This window comes from Tiliqua scincoides, chromosome 2 (assembly GCF_035046505.1).
Source record: "Tiliqua scincoides isolate rTilSci1 chromosome 2, rTilSci1.hap2, whole genome shotgun sequence".
NCBI lineage: Eukaryota > Metazoa > Chordata > Lepidosauria > Squamata > Scincidae > Tiliqua > Tiliqua scincoides.
Window position 1 is genome coordinate 202,641,051 of NC_089822.1, and position 14,089 is coordinate 202,655,139.

Consider the following 14,089-nt stretch of genomic DNA (forward strand, 5'->3'; position numbering starts at 1 on the left):
GTCATGAAATTAAGGAACAGCAAAAACTCTCAGTCGATACAGATCATGTTGTCCTATAAGAGCCTTTAGCAAGCTCAAACTAATGGAAGTTCTATACAACGAGGACACTGCAGTCAACAAAGGAGACTGCATACTAGGTAAGTCCATACTAAGGAGAAGGAGAAAATAACTCTCTACAAACATTTCATGGGTGTCCGTTCTCAGAAGTGTTTCCAACAGGGCTACCAACAAAAAAATCTATTTTAATGGTTGCTCCTCATGTATTCATTCTGTTCAGTCCACCTTTCAGATCCCATTGGAAATGTAACTGCTATAACTATTACTTGATCTATTGCCAATTAGCATGCCAGGTTTCAGTATATGGCAGAGGTTTCCAAACTGGAACCTTAATGGGGGTGGTGACATCAAGGTGGCAGAAATGGTACTGGAACCTTAATGGGGGTGGTACATCAAGGTGGCAGAAATTGTGCTGCGACAAAAAGGGGGGTTTCTCACTTAACTGGTGGTTGTGCCATCTATCTGGAAGGTGTATGGGGCCCACAGCTCCCTGACACAATCACAACCCACCTGATTTTCATTGCAAAACCAGAACTGGATCACAATCATGCCTCCAGAGGTCTGGCATGACTCCCAAGTAGGTGGGAACTCCCCTTTTTTCCCTGGTGATGGCACAATTCTGGAAATGCTGTCTCTGCCATTACCCCCACCACTACTTTCGGTGGTCCCAACTTTCCTGTAAAGTCTGGGAATCTCCAGTATTTTATATTAAGAGATATAGTGTGGTGTAGTGCTTAGAGCAGGGCTTTTCAAAATGGGGTGTTGCGACACCCCAGCCTGTGGGCCCTGGCCTCTTTTCCCTTAAAGGGCAGGGGCAGCGAAGAGGTAGGGAGGAGGCAGCGGCACGATCCTCAGGGCTGCAGGGGTTTGGCTGCACTTATCAGAGCCTGCTGCAGCCTCCCCAGTGAAGGGCAGAGTGTCTGCAGGGCTCCCCGATGCTTTAGAAGTGGAAGTGGAGCGATTGCGCCCCACCTCTGCTAAACCAGAAGTGGAGTGCGATCACTCCGCTTTCACTTTTGAAGCATCAGGGAGCCCTGCGGACAGCTGTGCAGGGCTCCCTGCACCCCGGGAGGCTGCAGCAGGCTCTGGTAAGTGCAGCCAAGCCCCTGCAGCACTGGGGATCATGCCACTGCTTCCCCCCCCCGCCCCCGCAAGAACCTAGAGTGGTTTCCAAACTCCTGGACAGTTTGAAAACCACTGGCTTAGAATGTTGGACTTGGACTAGAAAGATCAGCCATGAAGTTTATTGGGTGACCTTGGGTCAGTCATTATCTCTTAACTAACCTACGTAACAGTTCTGAGGATAAAAGGAGGGGGAAGAGCAATATACACTGCCTTGAGTTCCTTGGAAGGACGGCAGAATATGAACAATAAAATTAATTAAGAAAGGAACCAAGTCCACTTAAAACATTCTCATGAGATGTTATTCTGTAGCCTAGGAGCCCAAGGCGTGGGCTCAGCACACCGGCTCACCGCCAGTGTGCACTGTCACAAACATGCCGTAAGGCACATTTGCGAGGCTTACCATTGGGCAAGCACCAGTGGTAGCCCAGCGCATCCTGGTGTTGGGCTAGTGCCGGGCAGGCACCCAAGCTCTGCTGCTCTGCAGTCGCAAGGACTGCCGAGCTGCGGTAAGGTAAGCGGAGGCGTGAGGGGAGGCGGGGGTGGAGGCCTTCCAGGGAGGGGGGAGGCGGGTGGAGGGCGGGGATAGGGTGGTGAGGAGGCAGGAGGCAGGGAGATGGTGGCGGGAGGCGTGCTGGGGGGAGGGAGTGGGGAGGGAGGGAGATGGGACCGGTGGTAAGCATTTTTGTGGGGCTCGCTGCCCAACACGAATGCTTTTACCTCACTGCCGACCAAAAGGTCAGTGAATTGAGTAGCCCCATTGCAGGGCTGCTCCCCTTACCCAGGGGAAGGGGACAAAGCACCTTCTCCCGAGGTGCTGTCTATGGCGCATAGGATGTGGCGGCAGCTGTTTTTGGTGCTGCCAAAACCACACACCTCAGGAGCCGAGGACTGGGCTCTAAGTCAGCTCCCAAAAAAAGACACTCCACTTATGCCTACCTTGACCATCTTCTGAGCAGCCATTCTCTGAAAGCAATCGTTCTATATGCTCTTGGAGGTTTTGAAATGAAAGGTGCTTTCTAGAAATAAATGAAACTATCCTTCAGAGATTTCATATGATTCTCCATGCAAAACCTCACACAAATCAATAAACAAAGTTCCCCACTACTTTAACATTGTCCTTTATAAACTATGAACTTGATATGGCATGGAACATATGAAACAGCCAACTGCTTAAAAGAAGTAAATGAGAGTGCCTGAAACTAAAAATAAGAACAGATGACTACACTAATTCTAAAAACAAAACTCTGTACTGCTCACCAGGTGAATTTGTTATATTACAACAAACCAACTGAACATATATCTTATCGCTAGCTGTGATATGAACTGGATGTTCCCAAAGAAAGAAGATACTTTTTTCCAACTGAATTGTAAACATAAAGTGAGCAAATTAATTATTTAGCAACTCTTTCCTACTAGTCTGAATTTTGTATACAATGCAACAGGCTACCCAACTCCCAGCTGTCAGGATTTCACATCTCTGACTGATGTGGTAAGGCAGGCCTGCTTGTGAAAGGCACCAAGCTGAATGAAACCAGTCAGCCATGTACATTTACATGTAAATGTAATGTAATCATGTAAATCATGTAAATGTAAATCACAGTCATGACTGTGATCCACCAAGCTAAACAGAGCCCTCCAAGATTGATAAATCTAGTTTTTGCAGGCTATTTGGGAGGGCTGTGTTTAGCTTGGTGGATCACAAGCTGTGCATGTCTGTAGAAGGGTCTAAATCCAACTGCAGTTAAGCACCTTCTTTTCCAGCCCCATTGTCGGATTTTAAAGAACAAATCAGGCAAGGGAACTTGATGGTTAGGTTTTAGAAACTTTTTTAAAAATATGAAATAAAATGCTCCTAAATATGATGTCTAGGAAAGCTACAGCAAAGCAACAAGAAACCACTCTATTTATCCTCCTCCTCCTCGCAACTTCTGCTCACCAAAAATAAAAGGGGATGAAAAGTTATTTTTAGCAGTACTGACAACTCAGTTGTGAGTTCAGAAGCTAAGTATATAGTGGGCGGAATTTGACCCAAGCAGATCTTTAAATACAAATGAACAACAGGCGATCTTCCAGAGAAATACTCAGATGAGGTGCCTCAAACTGTTCTAACAGCACTAGTGCTACCATGAACCTATCTGCCCTCTTAAAATAAAATAAATGCAAAATTATAAAATGCAGGGATAAAAATACAAAAAAAAACTTTTTATGTAGTATTAGGGCTTATAATTTTGAGTGATTTAAACTCAAATTCATTTAATTATGAAAAATGGCTAGATTCTGCTCAAATGTTCATTTAAATCATACTGGCAATTAATAAATAGATCTACAGAAATAATGACAGTTCGGTTAATTATGAGTCTCTCTCTCTCTCTGTCTCACAAACACCTTCAGAATGAAGACATGCTAGGACAATTGTCTGAAAAGCCACACAAATAACACCACACATCTACATTACAATAAAATATTGTTTTGCTTAATATCAGCATTATGGTTCTGCTTTGTTCCCAAATAACACTGCTTAAATTGTACTCAGCAGCAGCATTAATAAAGATACAGTTTTGCTTGCTCTTTGAGGAATCTGGAGTCCTGTACCTGTATGCAGCAGCAGATGAGTGGATCCCCTCTGCACTAGGGAAAACACGATGCAGATAATCATTCAGGAGCTTGCTGTTCACTATACCTATGGCAAACAGTAAATGCTGTCAGCAAAAATACAGGCATAACCTTCAATACACCAATTCCATTCCCACAGGTGAAACAAGAGATGCTGCAGAAGCAGTAGATTGGACTCAGACAACCCTGTATAATTTTTTTTTCATTTATATTGCACCTTTCTGTCATGAAATTTAAGGTGGTATCCTGGGGATCGCGCCGCTGCCTCCTCCCTGCCTCCTGGCTACCCCTATCCCTTAAGGGGACAGAGGCCAGGGCCCACAGGCTGGGGCGTCATGACACCCCAGTCTGAAAAGCCCTGATCTAGTCTATACCATAACACCCGAACAGCAAAAATACAGAGCTTGAGAAGACAGCTCTAACAAGGTGTTGTTGCAATAAATCACCTACAATCCAATCTTCAGCATGTTTACTTGGAAGTAAGACCCACCAAGATCAATGGAACTTACTCCCAAACACACCAAGGATTGCAGGATCCTGGTCTCTGAGGATATGTCACCACCAGAGGTTTTTCACGCAGTGTGCCCTCATACTTCGGACAGTACAGGACACTTGATACGAGATGCCTCACATCACTGGGGACACATGTATTGCCCCCAATTAGGAGTCCACTAACAGTTTCTATCATGGGAACATTAGAAAATTTATTCAAGAGGAGATGCAGCATGGCACTGTCTAAAGGAGCCAAGTTGCACAGTAATGTACCTTCTGTCCCTCATGGTTGCTGTGATGGTATTTGAGTGTTTGCAAATACTCCCGAGTTACTTGGCAAGAGGAGTGCAGAATGTTATTTGAAATTACAGATCAGTATGATCTGTTCTTGTTACCTCTCTCTGCCCTTTTGCTCCTCTTTGCAAATACATACAGTACTACAAATGTGCAAAGAGCAGCATGGGAATAATGACAGACAAACCAAAAGAGCAGCAACAAGTTTTCAGTCATTAAATTCCCCGAGGTGCCACAGCTATAAGTTAGTGTTCTACCTGCAAATGTGGGCTTCGCCACTGCTCTTGTTTTTATTACTATACCAAGCAGCAGTTCTAATCATGATCCCATCTAATCTACAGTCAGTACAAGCTATGATCTGTGGTAAAGTACTACTTTATAAATAAGGCTGCTTAATATATCTTTACACTAATAACACTTCCAAACTAGAATATCTGCAGACCACAACTGCAGGTGGATTCACATAAACACTTTTATAAGTTTCACACTGCAATTCCTTTCTTTTGCAGAGTCATGTATATCCTGATCTTGTGAATCACTAAATGCACACATTGCAGGCTGACACTTCAGACCCAATTGCTGAATTCATGTTGGCAAAGACACAGGAACATCTTTAAAAATCCAAAAAAAATGTAAAAAAAAAAAAATCACAGCGTAGTGGAGAAAGGGCAAGTGATTCCACCCTGTGTAAAAAATTTTGTTTTACCTGAAGAGTATCCACTGTTGAGGGAAACACAATTCACCATAGCTTTCTACTGGACATTTATTTGGATTTTTACTTTTATCTTTAGCTTCAAGTAAAGTTCTGTTTACAAAAATCTATAAGTATACTTAGTGAAGGCTCCTGGCATTGCAAGCTTAACCTTGTTTATTAAAAAGTCCCACTGAGTTCCATGGGTCTTAATCCCTACATAGCATGCTAAATCCCCACATAGATTGCACCCTAAAGGTTCCCTTCACAAACTTTTCTGCATCTGTGTGAAAATAAAACCGACTCGCCCACCCATCCCCTTTCTTCAGTCCTACTTATTACTGAGGCTGAATTCCCACAAACACTTTCCCTTCCCCTCACAGGATAAAAAGGTTTACATTAGCTGACATGCACACCCTTTTCAACCAGGTTTACCATTACCTGACCTAAAAGGTGCTTCAGAAAATGCATTGTGTCATGGCAGGGACGTATTTGCAATAATGTGATAGAAGCATTCACCTGGTGAAACTCTCTTTGCCATGCAGGTATTATTCACACCAATTAAGTTACTGTGTTGATGTTTAGCCACTACTAAACATCTGTATATGTAAATGCATGTCAAGAAACACTACATCTATAATGAACAAATATTTTCTACACTAGAGAGTTGCATGTTAGCTGACCTTCAAATACATGTTATTTTAGCAGTCAAACAATTTAGGTAGTCATGATGGTATATTAGAGGGGAAAAGAACAAAGTAGTGTAACACATTTAGTAGCACCAACTACATTTTGATAGTTTACCTTTACTTTTTCAACTGGTCTTTGTAGCTGAACTAAAACAGAGATACCCAACCATCAAGTGGTAACCTTGGTCAGGCACTAACTCTATCTAGAATGCAATCCTATGCAGATTTTCCTCAGAGTAAATTTCACTGATCACAGTGGAATTTATATCTGAGCAAACAGTAAGAGGATTGTGGTATTATACAGTCAAATATCAGTCTGATATTGACTGAAAAATCAGTTAATCTCACTATATTCTGCTAACTAGTTCCTATCAAGGCTTTTTCTAAACAGTCCCACTCAACCCCTGACCCACAATACTGTATTACACTCCTACCTGCAACTTTGGACTTTTCAGGCTCTGTGCTTAACCTATAATTCTTCCGAGAAAATGATGTACCAGAACCTCTTGATGTCATAATTCAGCTCAGTGTGAATGAGTTCTAACTTCAAAGCTGAAACAGGCAAAAAAAAAAAAAGACTGATTAGAAAACATTTGAAAGAAAGGTATAAAGATGTTTCTGATCCTCAAAGAACTGGAGTAGAACATGATATCATATAAACTATCTTTATATTTTCCTAGTTTCTATATACAGCCTTGTACTACACTACATGTGCATTTGTGCAGCTGCATGGTACACGCTGCCTAAGAATCTGTAGTCCAATAGCCAGGAAAGCAAGCACACAATACATAACTAACTTCAGAGAGTAAAGTATAACTATTGACAAACACAAGTCCTCATAAACAAAACATGTACAACTATATAACAATACATGTATATACCAACTGCACAAAAATGTTAATACATATGTATCAAAATAGCCCACAGGAGAATTATGTGACTGATGTTTTGTTTTATGGGGGACTTGTGTTTGTCAATAGAGATTCATTACTCTCTGGAGTTCAAAGTAATGGTTTAAACAGCAGCTGTAAGCTCTCTATATAAGGAGAGCATACTATTTAGAACAAAGGAAAGTGACATTTGTAAGCCTTAAAAAGAAAATATGATGATGATACACAAACACTGTATCAGGGCACACAGTGGAGTTGCATCCCCAAAAATTGTCTATTAATCAGATATTATATCGCTTACACCCTCATCATGAACTACCCAGATCAGCCATTTTCAACCACTGTACCGTGGTACACTGGTGTGCCGCAAGTGGCGCACAGGTGTGCCACAGGAATTTGGGAGAAGGTCATTTATTAGTAGGGCCAATGGGGATGTGAGCCTCCCACTGGTAGCATGGTGTGCCTTGGCAATTATCAAAAACCTAATGGTGTGCCTTGACCATTTTAGTGCCTTGTCAGTGTGCCATGAGATGAAAAAGGTTGAAAATCACTGACCTAGATATACAAGGTGCGGTTGACTTTATTCTCTCAGCATTTCAGCTTGATCTCTTTTCCACATGACCAATTTAATCTATTAGAAAGCTGAAGCTGCTATTGAGGAGCCACATCTATCTGATGTTCTCATTATCAACATTATATCCATAAACAAAGATGGCATTTACAAGGGAATATACACCAAGATCCTCTCATAATATAAAGCAAGGACACTGCAAGTTTCCAAGTACCCTTCTGGACCACCATCGCTATCATGCATACTCCAGAAAAAGAACTTTTGTTCCTCCTCCAACTAATATGAAAACATAATACAGTACACAATATTGCCACCAACAAAACCTTGGCAACATCAATTAACACAGCTGATGTACAGTCACACATTAGGTGTGTCTAGTATGAGAAAGACTGACAGTATTGTTTTATACACTGTGAAGTAAAGTTTTTTTTTGTTTTAAAGGATGACTTCATTCAGCCTCACTTTTTATTAAAAATTGTTTGATTTACCACAGTGAGGAAGAATTCTCTCTAAAAATCCAAAAGCCATAATGTGCCTATATTATGGGTATGGTGTTTCATTTTGAACAATACAGCAGCCTTTCAAATGAGGCAGCAAACATTACTAGCCTTCTGTACACAGATCCCTATTACTTGTGGCCCCAAAGTGAAAAAGAGCCAATCTCAGTAAAACTTCTGTGCCCCTTCCCTGCTTGGTCACACGGGCAATTCTTAATCACCCCAAGTTACTTTCAGAATCACTATTTTCAACCAAATGGCTGCTTTCAAACCCTGCATGACATTTTTGTGATCCTCTTTATGCAGAGAATCCTGGCAATAAAACCATATGTGGAAGCAGTACTACAGCATAAGTCTAGCCATGTTTCCTCAGCCAGAGGTCCCACTGAGTTCAATGGGGCATACTCCCAAGTAAGTATTGCATATAGGATTGCACTTCCAACATCAGACTGTGATTTTTGTTCTTGTAGAAATAACAGGATGAAGTATCATCCATCTTTAGAGGTGATGCAGCTACAAAAGCAGATATTGCCCTGGTTACTGAAGACCTTCACTCATATATATATATTAATGTAATTGAAAACAGAAGATTTATTTGTCCTGATTTTAATGACATGTATCTGGAGGGCTGGATTTTCACTGTTAAGTGACAATATGTCTTTCATTTATTAGTAAAGGAGGAATAAAGGAAGATATGTAGACAGTCGCTCTGAGTCGCAGATTTAGGCAAAAAACCTAAATCCACCCTTCATTTACCCTGTGTTTTCTAAAGAAGACCTACGTTCTATATAAGTTTTATTAATCCAAATTTTGGTGGTCAGCTAAAACAGCTCTGTTGCCTCTCTGCAGTACAGCACCAGGTTGACCACAGTGCAGTAAACTCCAGTCTCCAAGCCACTGAGAGTGGCTTCCATGCAGCATACACTGCTAGTTTTATTATTAATAATAATAAATAATACTAATTTTCAACAAGAGGGGAGGAGTCACCAGTGCTTAATAAAGGTTGGACCTCTCTGGCTCTATTACACAGCCCAATCCTAAGCATGTCTACTCAGAAGTAAGACCCACTAGAGTCATTGGGGTTTACCCCCAGGAAAGGGTGGATAGGATTGGGCTGACAGTCTCTTATACCACTGGTTACTCCCAGCCCAATCCTATGCATGTCTACTCAGAAGTAAGTCCCATTGGAGTCAATGGGACTTACTCCCAGGAAAGTGTGGATAGGATTGGGCTGTCAGGCCACAGTCCTATCCACACATACCTGGGAGTAAGCCCCATTGACTCCAATGGGACTTACTTCTGATTAGACAAGCACAGGATTGGGCTCTCAGAGGGTTTATGGAGAAGAACCTCAGCTGGACGCTACTGACACTTGCTTACAAGTGAGCCCCACTGAAATCAGTGGAGTTTGCTTCCGAGAAAGCCGCCTCGCTAAAGCCCACTGGTCGCAGGTCAGTGCCCGTGGGGTGTGCGCCCTTGTGGCCTGACAGCCTCGTCCGCTCGCTCGTGGCCCGCAGGAGACAGGGGAGTAGCAGCCGGGCTCCCTGGGCAGGGCTTGGAAAAGCCAGCAGCGGGGCGCAGATGGCGGCAGAGGGACTGGAAGGAAGGGGGCATCGTGCCCCATGCAAGGGGGGAGGCCCGGCGGTTCCCCGGGCAGGCGCTCCGGGGAAGGGTTGCAGCTGCAGGAGCAGCCCGGGCGTCGCTGCCCGGGGGGAGGCCTCGGCGAACCCCCGGCCAAAGCAGGCGCCGGGCAGTGGCCGTGCTGCGGCGGCGGCAGCCTCGCCGGCTGGGGCTGCCCGCCACGCGCTTCCTCAGACGCCGGGGGGCTTCGAGGAGCCCCCTTCCCTCACCACCCGGGGCAGGGCTGGACCCGCCGAGCCCGGAGCGCTGCGCCCAGCAGCTGCTGACCCGGGCCTTCCCGAGGAGCCGGGCCTCCGCAGGCGCCCCGGCCGCCAGTCCCCGGCGCGCCCCCTCCCCGCCGGGAGACCTCCTCCTCCTCCCGCGGCGGCAGGGTGGCCCCAGGGAGCGGCGCCTGCCACTACTCACCACCACCCCACGCCCGGCTCGCCCGGCAGGCAGCGGCTCCTCACAACATCCGCCCTGCTACGGAGCGTCGGCAGGGACACGCCAAGCGGCGGGGACAACCGCAAAAGCAGCAGCAGCAGCATTGGGGCGGATCTCTCGTCCTCTGCCCCGGCACCGCCCCCCGAGAGTGTCCAGGAGCGCCCTGGCTCCGGCAGCCCGTCCAGCGCGCAGGCCCCCCCCCACCCCTGTGGCCGCCACATGGCTGCCCGCACACACCTGCTGCTGGCCCGTCCGCACTGCTGGCCCGGCGGATGCTGCGTGGGCTGGACTCCAGCAGACCCGGACGCTGCCTCGCTCCCCTCCCAGTAACACCTGTTGCCTCCCAGTATGACCCCCTCCCCTCCAGCAGCAGCCTCCTGTTCCCTATGAGCAGTGGCATCACAAAGGCTTTCCTGCCAAGGTGGCTTATGGTTGTCAGTCCCGGCCTTTGTGATTCCTTGGGGAGGGATCAATGCTCAGTGGCAGTGCAGTGGCCTTGGAAGCAGGAGGAGGTCCCAGGCCCTGGCATCTCTGGCTGCAGTCCTAGCCACACTTTCCTGGGAGTAAGCCCCATTGACTAAAATGGGACTTACTTCTGAGTAGACATGCATAGGATTGGGCTCTGAGGGCCTGAATCTATCCAACTTTCCAGCACCAGTGCAACCACAATGTTCCCATACTTTGAGGAGGCCCTTGTGACTGCCTTCCCACTACAGGATGCAGCACATGCCCCATTGGCACGGCTGCACTGACACTGGAAAATTGGATAGGATTGGGCCCTGAGGTTACAATCCTATCCACACTTTCCTGGAAGTAAGCCCCATTGACTATAATGGGACTTAGTTCTGAGTAGACATGCATAGGATTGGGCTGTCTGGCACTAGGTCTCAGAAATACCTCTGTGACCTTGGGAAGCTGCTGTTGTTGGAGTTGATGCAACTCCGTCTGCTGTCCAGAGGGGGCAGGATGCTGTCCAGAAGGGGTCAAGCTATGGCCCAGTGAATCTGACCTTTCTACCTGTTCTCTCTGTGATCCTTGTGGAGTGTGGCCCCAGAAGAATCCTGAAGAACAGTTCTGCTTTCCACGGAGGAGGCAGGCTGTATTTTGAAAGGAAACTCACTAATCTGTCAGTCCCAGCTGTGGTTGTCTTTCCTTAGTTAGCTTACTGTCTCAGGCTTTGCCACTCTTAGGGCCTAGTAGACCTAGGATGAATTATGCAATGAGGCCAGATGGAGGGTTTGTATTAGAATTCGTTGGGAAGGGGGCACAAAACAGGGACAAACTACTAAAACTCCCTCCCATCTGACTAGGTGAGCAAGTAAACGCATGTCTGTATATACCCTCAGGGGTCAGGCCTGTTGTGATGCCAGAATTATCCTGCTTTATTTCCAGAGTCTTTCTGCGTTCTGGTGCTTCTAGGTCTCATGGCCTAGTCTGAGCTGTAATTTTTGTGCCTATTTTACCTCTGCAGTACTTCCCTAGACCTGTTCTGTACTTCATTTGCTACTAGAATTCAAACTTTATTTGAAAATTATATGAAAATTTTTCTAACCTTTTTCTTCTTTTCTTCTCTGTACTCTTTCTGTAGTGATCCCATTAGTCTGACTCTGACAGGCCACAAGGTGTACTAGATGTGCTGCTGCTGTACAATTGGCTATTGCTAGGCCTTGGTTTGGTCTCTGAATTTCCCATCTTCATCTCGCTTTCAATGCTTGACAGTGAAGGTCAAGCATGCATGGAGTCCAAGCATGGTGGAAGGATGGTACATCCCCATATTGATCCCCTTTGGGGCAAGGTTACATGGAAGTTTTGGGTGTGGTTAAAACCAAACAGCAGCACTGATATGTGCCACTTGGGAGATAGCTCCAACAACCTCCACTTTGCAAAACACTATTCCCACACCCAGATGGGTTTCTCTTCTGAAATTGGGTACCTGTATTTTTATATTTTAGTGAGCCTGAAAGCAAAAGCAACCTCCCTCCAAGTCTCCAGCTCTGTGCCTGTTGTTTCCATGTAATTCTGGGGAAGCAGTTAAGGGCCTGCAAGGTCTGCCTGGAGGCAAACTGGGAACAGGATAAGGGTTAACAAGCTGAAATTAAATTCAGACAAAACAGAGGTTGTTTTTGTTTGAAAATCCACAATGCAGGGCTAGGTTATCAACTTATTCTGAATAAGAACATAAAAAGAGCCCTGCTGGATAAGGCCCAGGGTCCATCTAGTCCAGCTTCCTGAAACTCACAGTGACCTACTAGATGTCTTAGGGAGCACACAAGATACTTGAATCTCGCTTCCACTTACCTGCATCTGGCATTCTCTTTACCCTCACACCCCCCTCAACAAAGACACCAGATTGCACTTGGGTTTAGCTTGGGCCACTTAATAAAGTTGCATTTCCTCTGCATAAGCAGGTTTGTAGCTTGGGAGTTCTACTGGATTTTCAGCTGTTCCTGGATCATCAGGTGGCAGCTGTGGCCAGGGGGTGGGGGGTGGCATTGTCCAGCTTCAGCTACTAGTAAACCAGCTGCAACCATAACTGAGTCTTTCAGACTTGACCACTGTGGTCCAGTGGTCCCTGGTGACATCACATCACATCTTGATTACTGTTACACATTATACATGGGACTGCCCTTGAAGACTGTTCAGAAACTGCAGTTCATGCAGAATACACCAACCCTTGTGATTGTGGGGGGCTGGCAGTTCAACCATATCAGACTAAGGCCGTGGTGTAGGCTTCCTCATGAGGAAGCTGGTTGAACCGTTCACTAAAGAGGCTATGCCGTGTCTCCAAAACTAGTAATAGGGCAAAACGGATGCCATTTTTGGAATCAGCACTCCAAATATACCCAGGAATTGGTGTAACGTTTAAGGAAGCAAAATGTGTGTTGGCCTGTGTAATCAGTGCTCTGCTCAGAGAAGTCAGAAAATGGTGGGTGTCCACCCTTGTAGTGCCCCAGAGGACAGCCTTTTTATGATGCAGACTCTGAATGATGCCTGTAAAACTTCTGGACTTTGTCAGAAAGCAAAAAGGGAGCAAGTTCATAAATTGCCTTTCCCAGTGGCTCATGTAGGTCTGCACAGGGGGACAAAGTTGCCCTTGAAGGCTTCCATACCAATCAAAATGGTCATAGAGCGTTCTTATCTGGCCACATTTCCTCTGATATATCCTTAGAAGAAGGCTAGTACTCCATTCCAAACAAAGGCTGAAACTGTCAGAACCTTATAAATGTTCCAGCCTCCAAACAAAATTGATATTTTGTGCTTAGGACACAAGCAACAGGCACTTCCTTCTCTCAAGGTGCTCTTTCAGGCAGGGCCTAGGAGAGGGGGTTAAAGGGGGTAATTTGTACCCAGGCCCAGGGTCAAAAGGGGGGCCCAGGATCCAAAGGAGTGGGCCCAGAAATTTCCTGGGATCTTACATTTTGCCGTCTACTCAGCCTTGTTGCCTGCACAGGATACTAGGGACACCATCACAAGCATGTGGCTGTAGCTGCTGCAGCTACTGGCAAGCCATCTATGCTGGGCCGAGGAATGCATACATGACACTCCTTAACACACTGTCAAATCTGGGAGGCAACTGGCCTGCTACAGTAGCTCTTTAGCTTGTGAATCTACCTACCGTGAAGGAGTGCATAGGAGCTCAGGGACGCAGCTGCAAGACTACAGGTGCTGCAGAAGCAAGTTTTGGGACTCACAGGACACTTTCCATTATAGTGTGAACCTAAATATGATGTTGCTAATTTTTTTTTTGCATGATTTTCTATATTTAAAAGATTTTAGAGAGACTTAGGACTGTGTTTTGTTTTCCAAATTACTGTATCTAGCTGCCAGTTTAACATGGGCGGGTAGACCAGGGCTTTAAAGACTTATCTAGCTGTCTCCAACCTCCCCCCATCCTGTTTTGCCCCTCCCTACCCCCATTCTGCTCTCCCATCACCACCCTCCCCTGCTCTGTTTTACCCTTCCACCTTTGCAAAGGGGTCCAAAAGAAACTTTGTACACCCTGATAAAATTCCTCTCAGAGGCCCTGGTTTCAGGAGCTGTATTTCTCTAAAACACAGAATCCCATTAGATTTCAGAGTATCCCTAAGGTTGTTATGTTACTGCTC

At 45.7% G+C, this 14,089-nt stretch overlaps 1 protein-coding gene across 1 annotated transcript in view; it reads right to left on the minus strand.

The window, feature by feature from the left end:
- Positions 1–10,040, minus strand: part of RNF123 (ring finger protein 123) — a 122,117-nt gene extending 112,077 nt beyond the window's left edge. The window contains exons 1-4 of the mRNA XM_066613710.1: positions 9,966–10,040; positions 6,396–6,513; positions 3,775–3,862; positions 2,119–2,198 (exon numbers count right to left, since the gene is read on the minus strand). Coding sequence (XP_066469807.1) covers positions 2,119–2,198; positions 3,775–3,862; positions 6,396–6,477 — 250 coding nt within the window. The 5' untranslated portion in view covers positions 6,478–6,513; positions 9,966–10,040. The remainder of the gene's footprint in view (positions 1–2,118; positions 2,199–3,774; positions 3,863–6,395; positions 6,514–9,965) is intronic.
- Between the last annotated feature and the right edge of the window lie 4,049 nt (positions 10,041–14,089).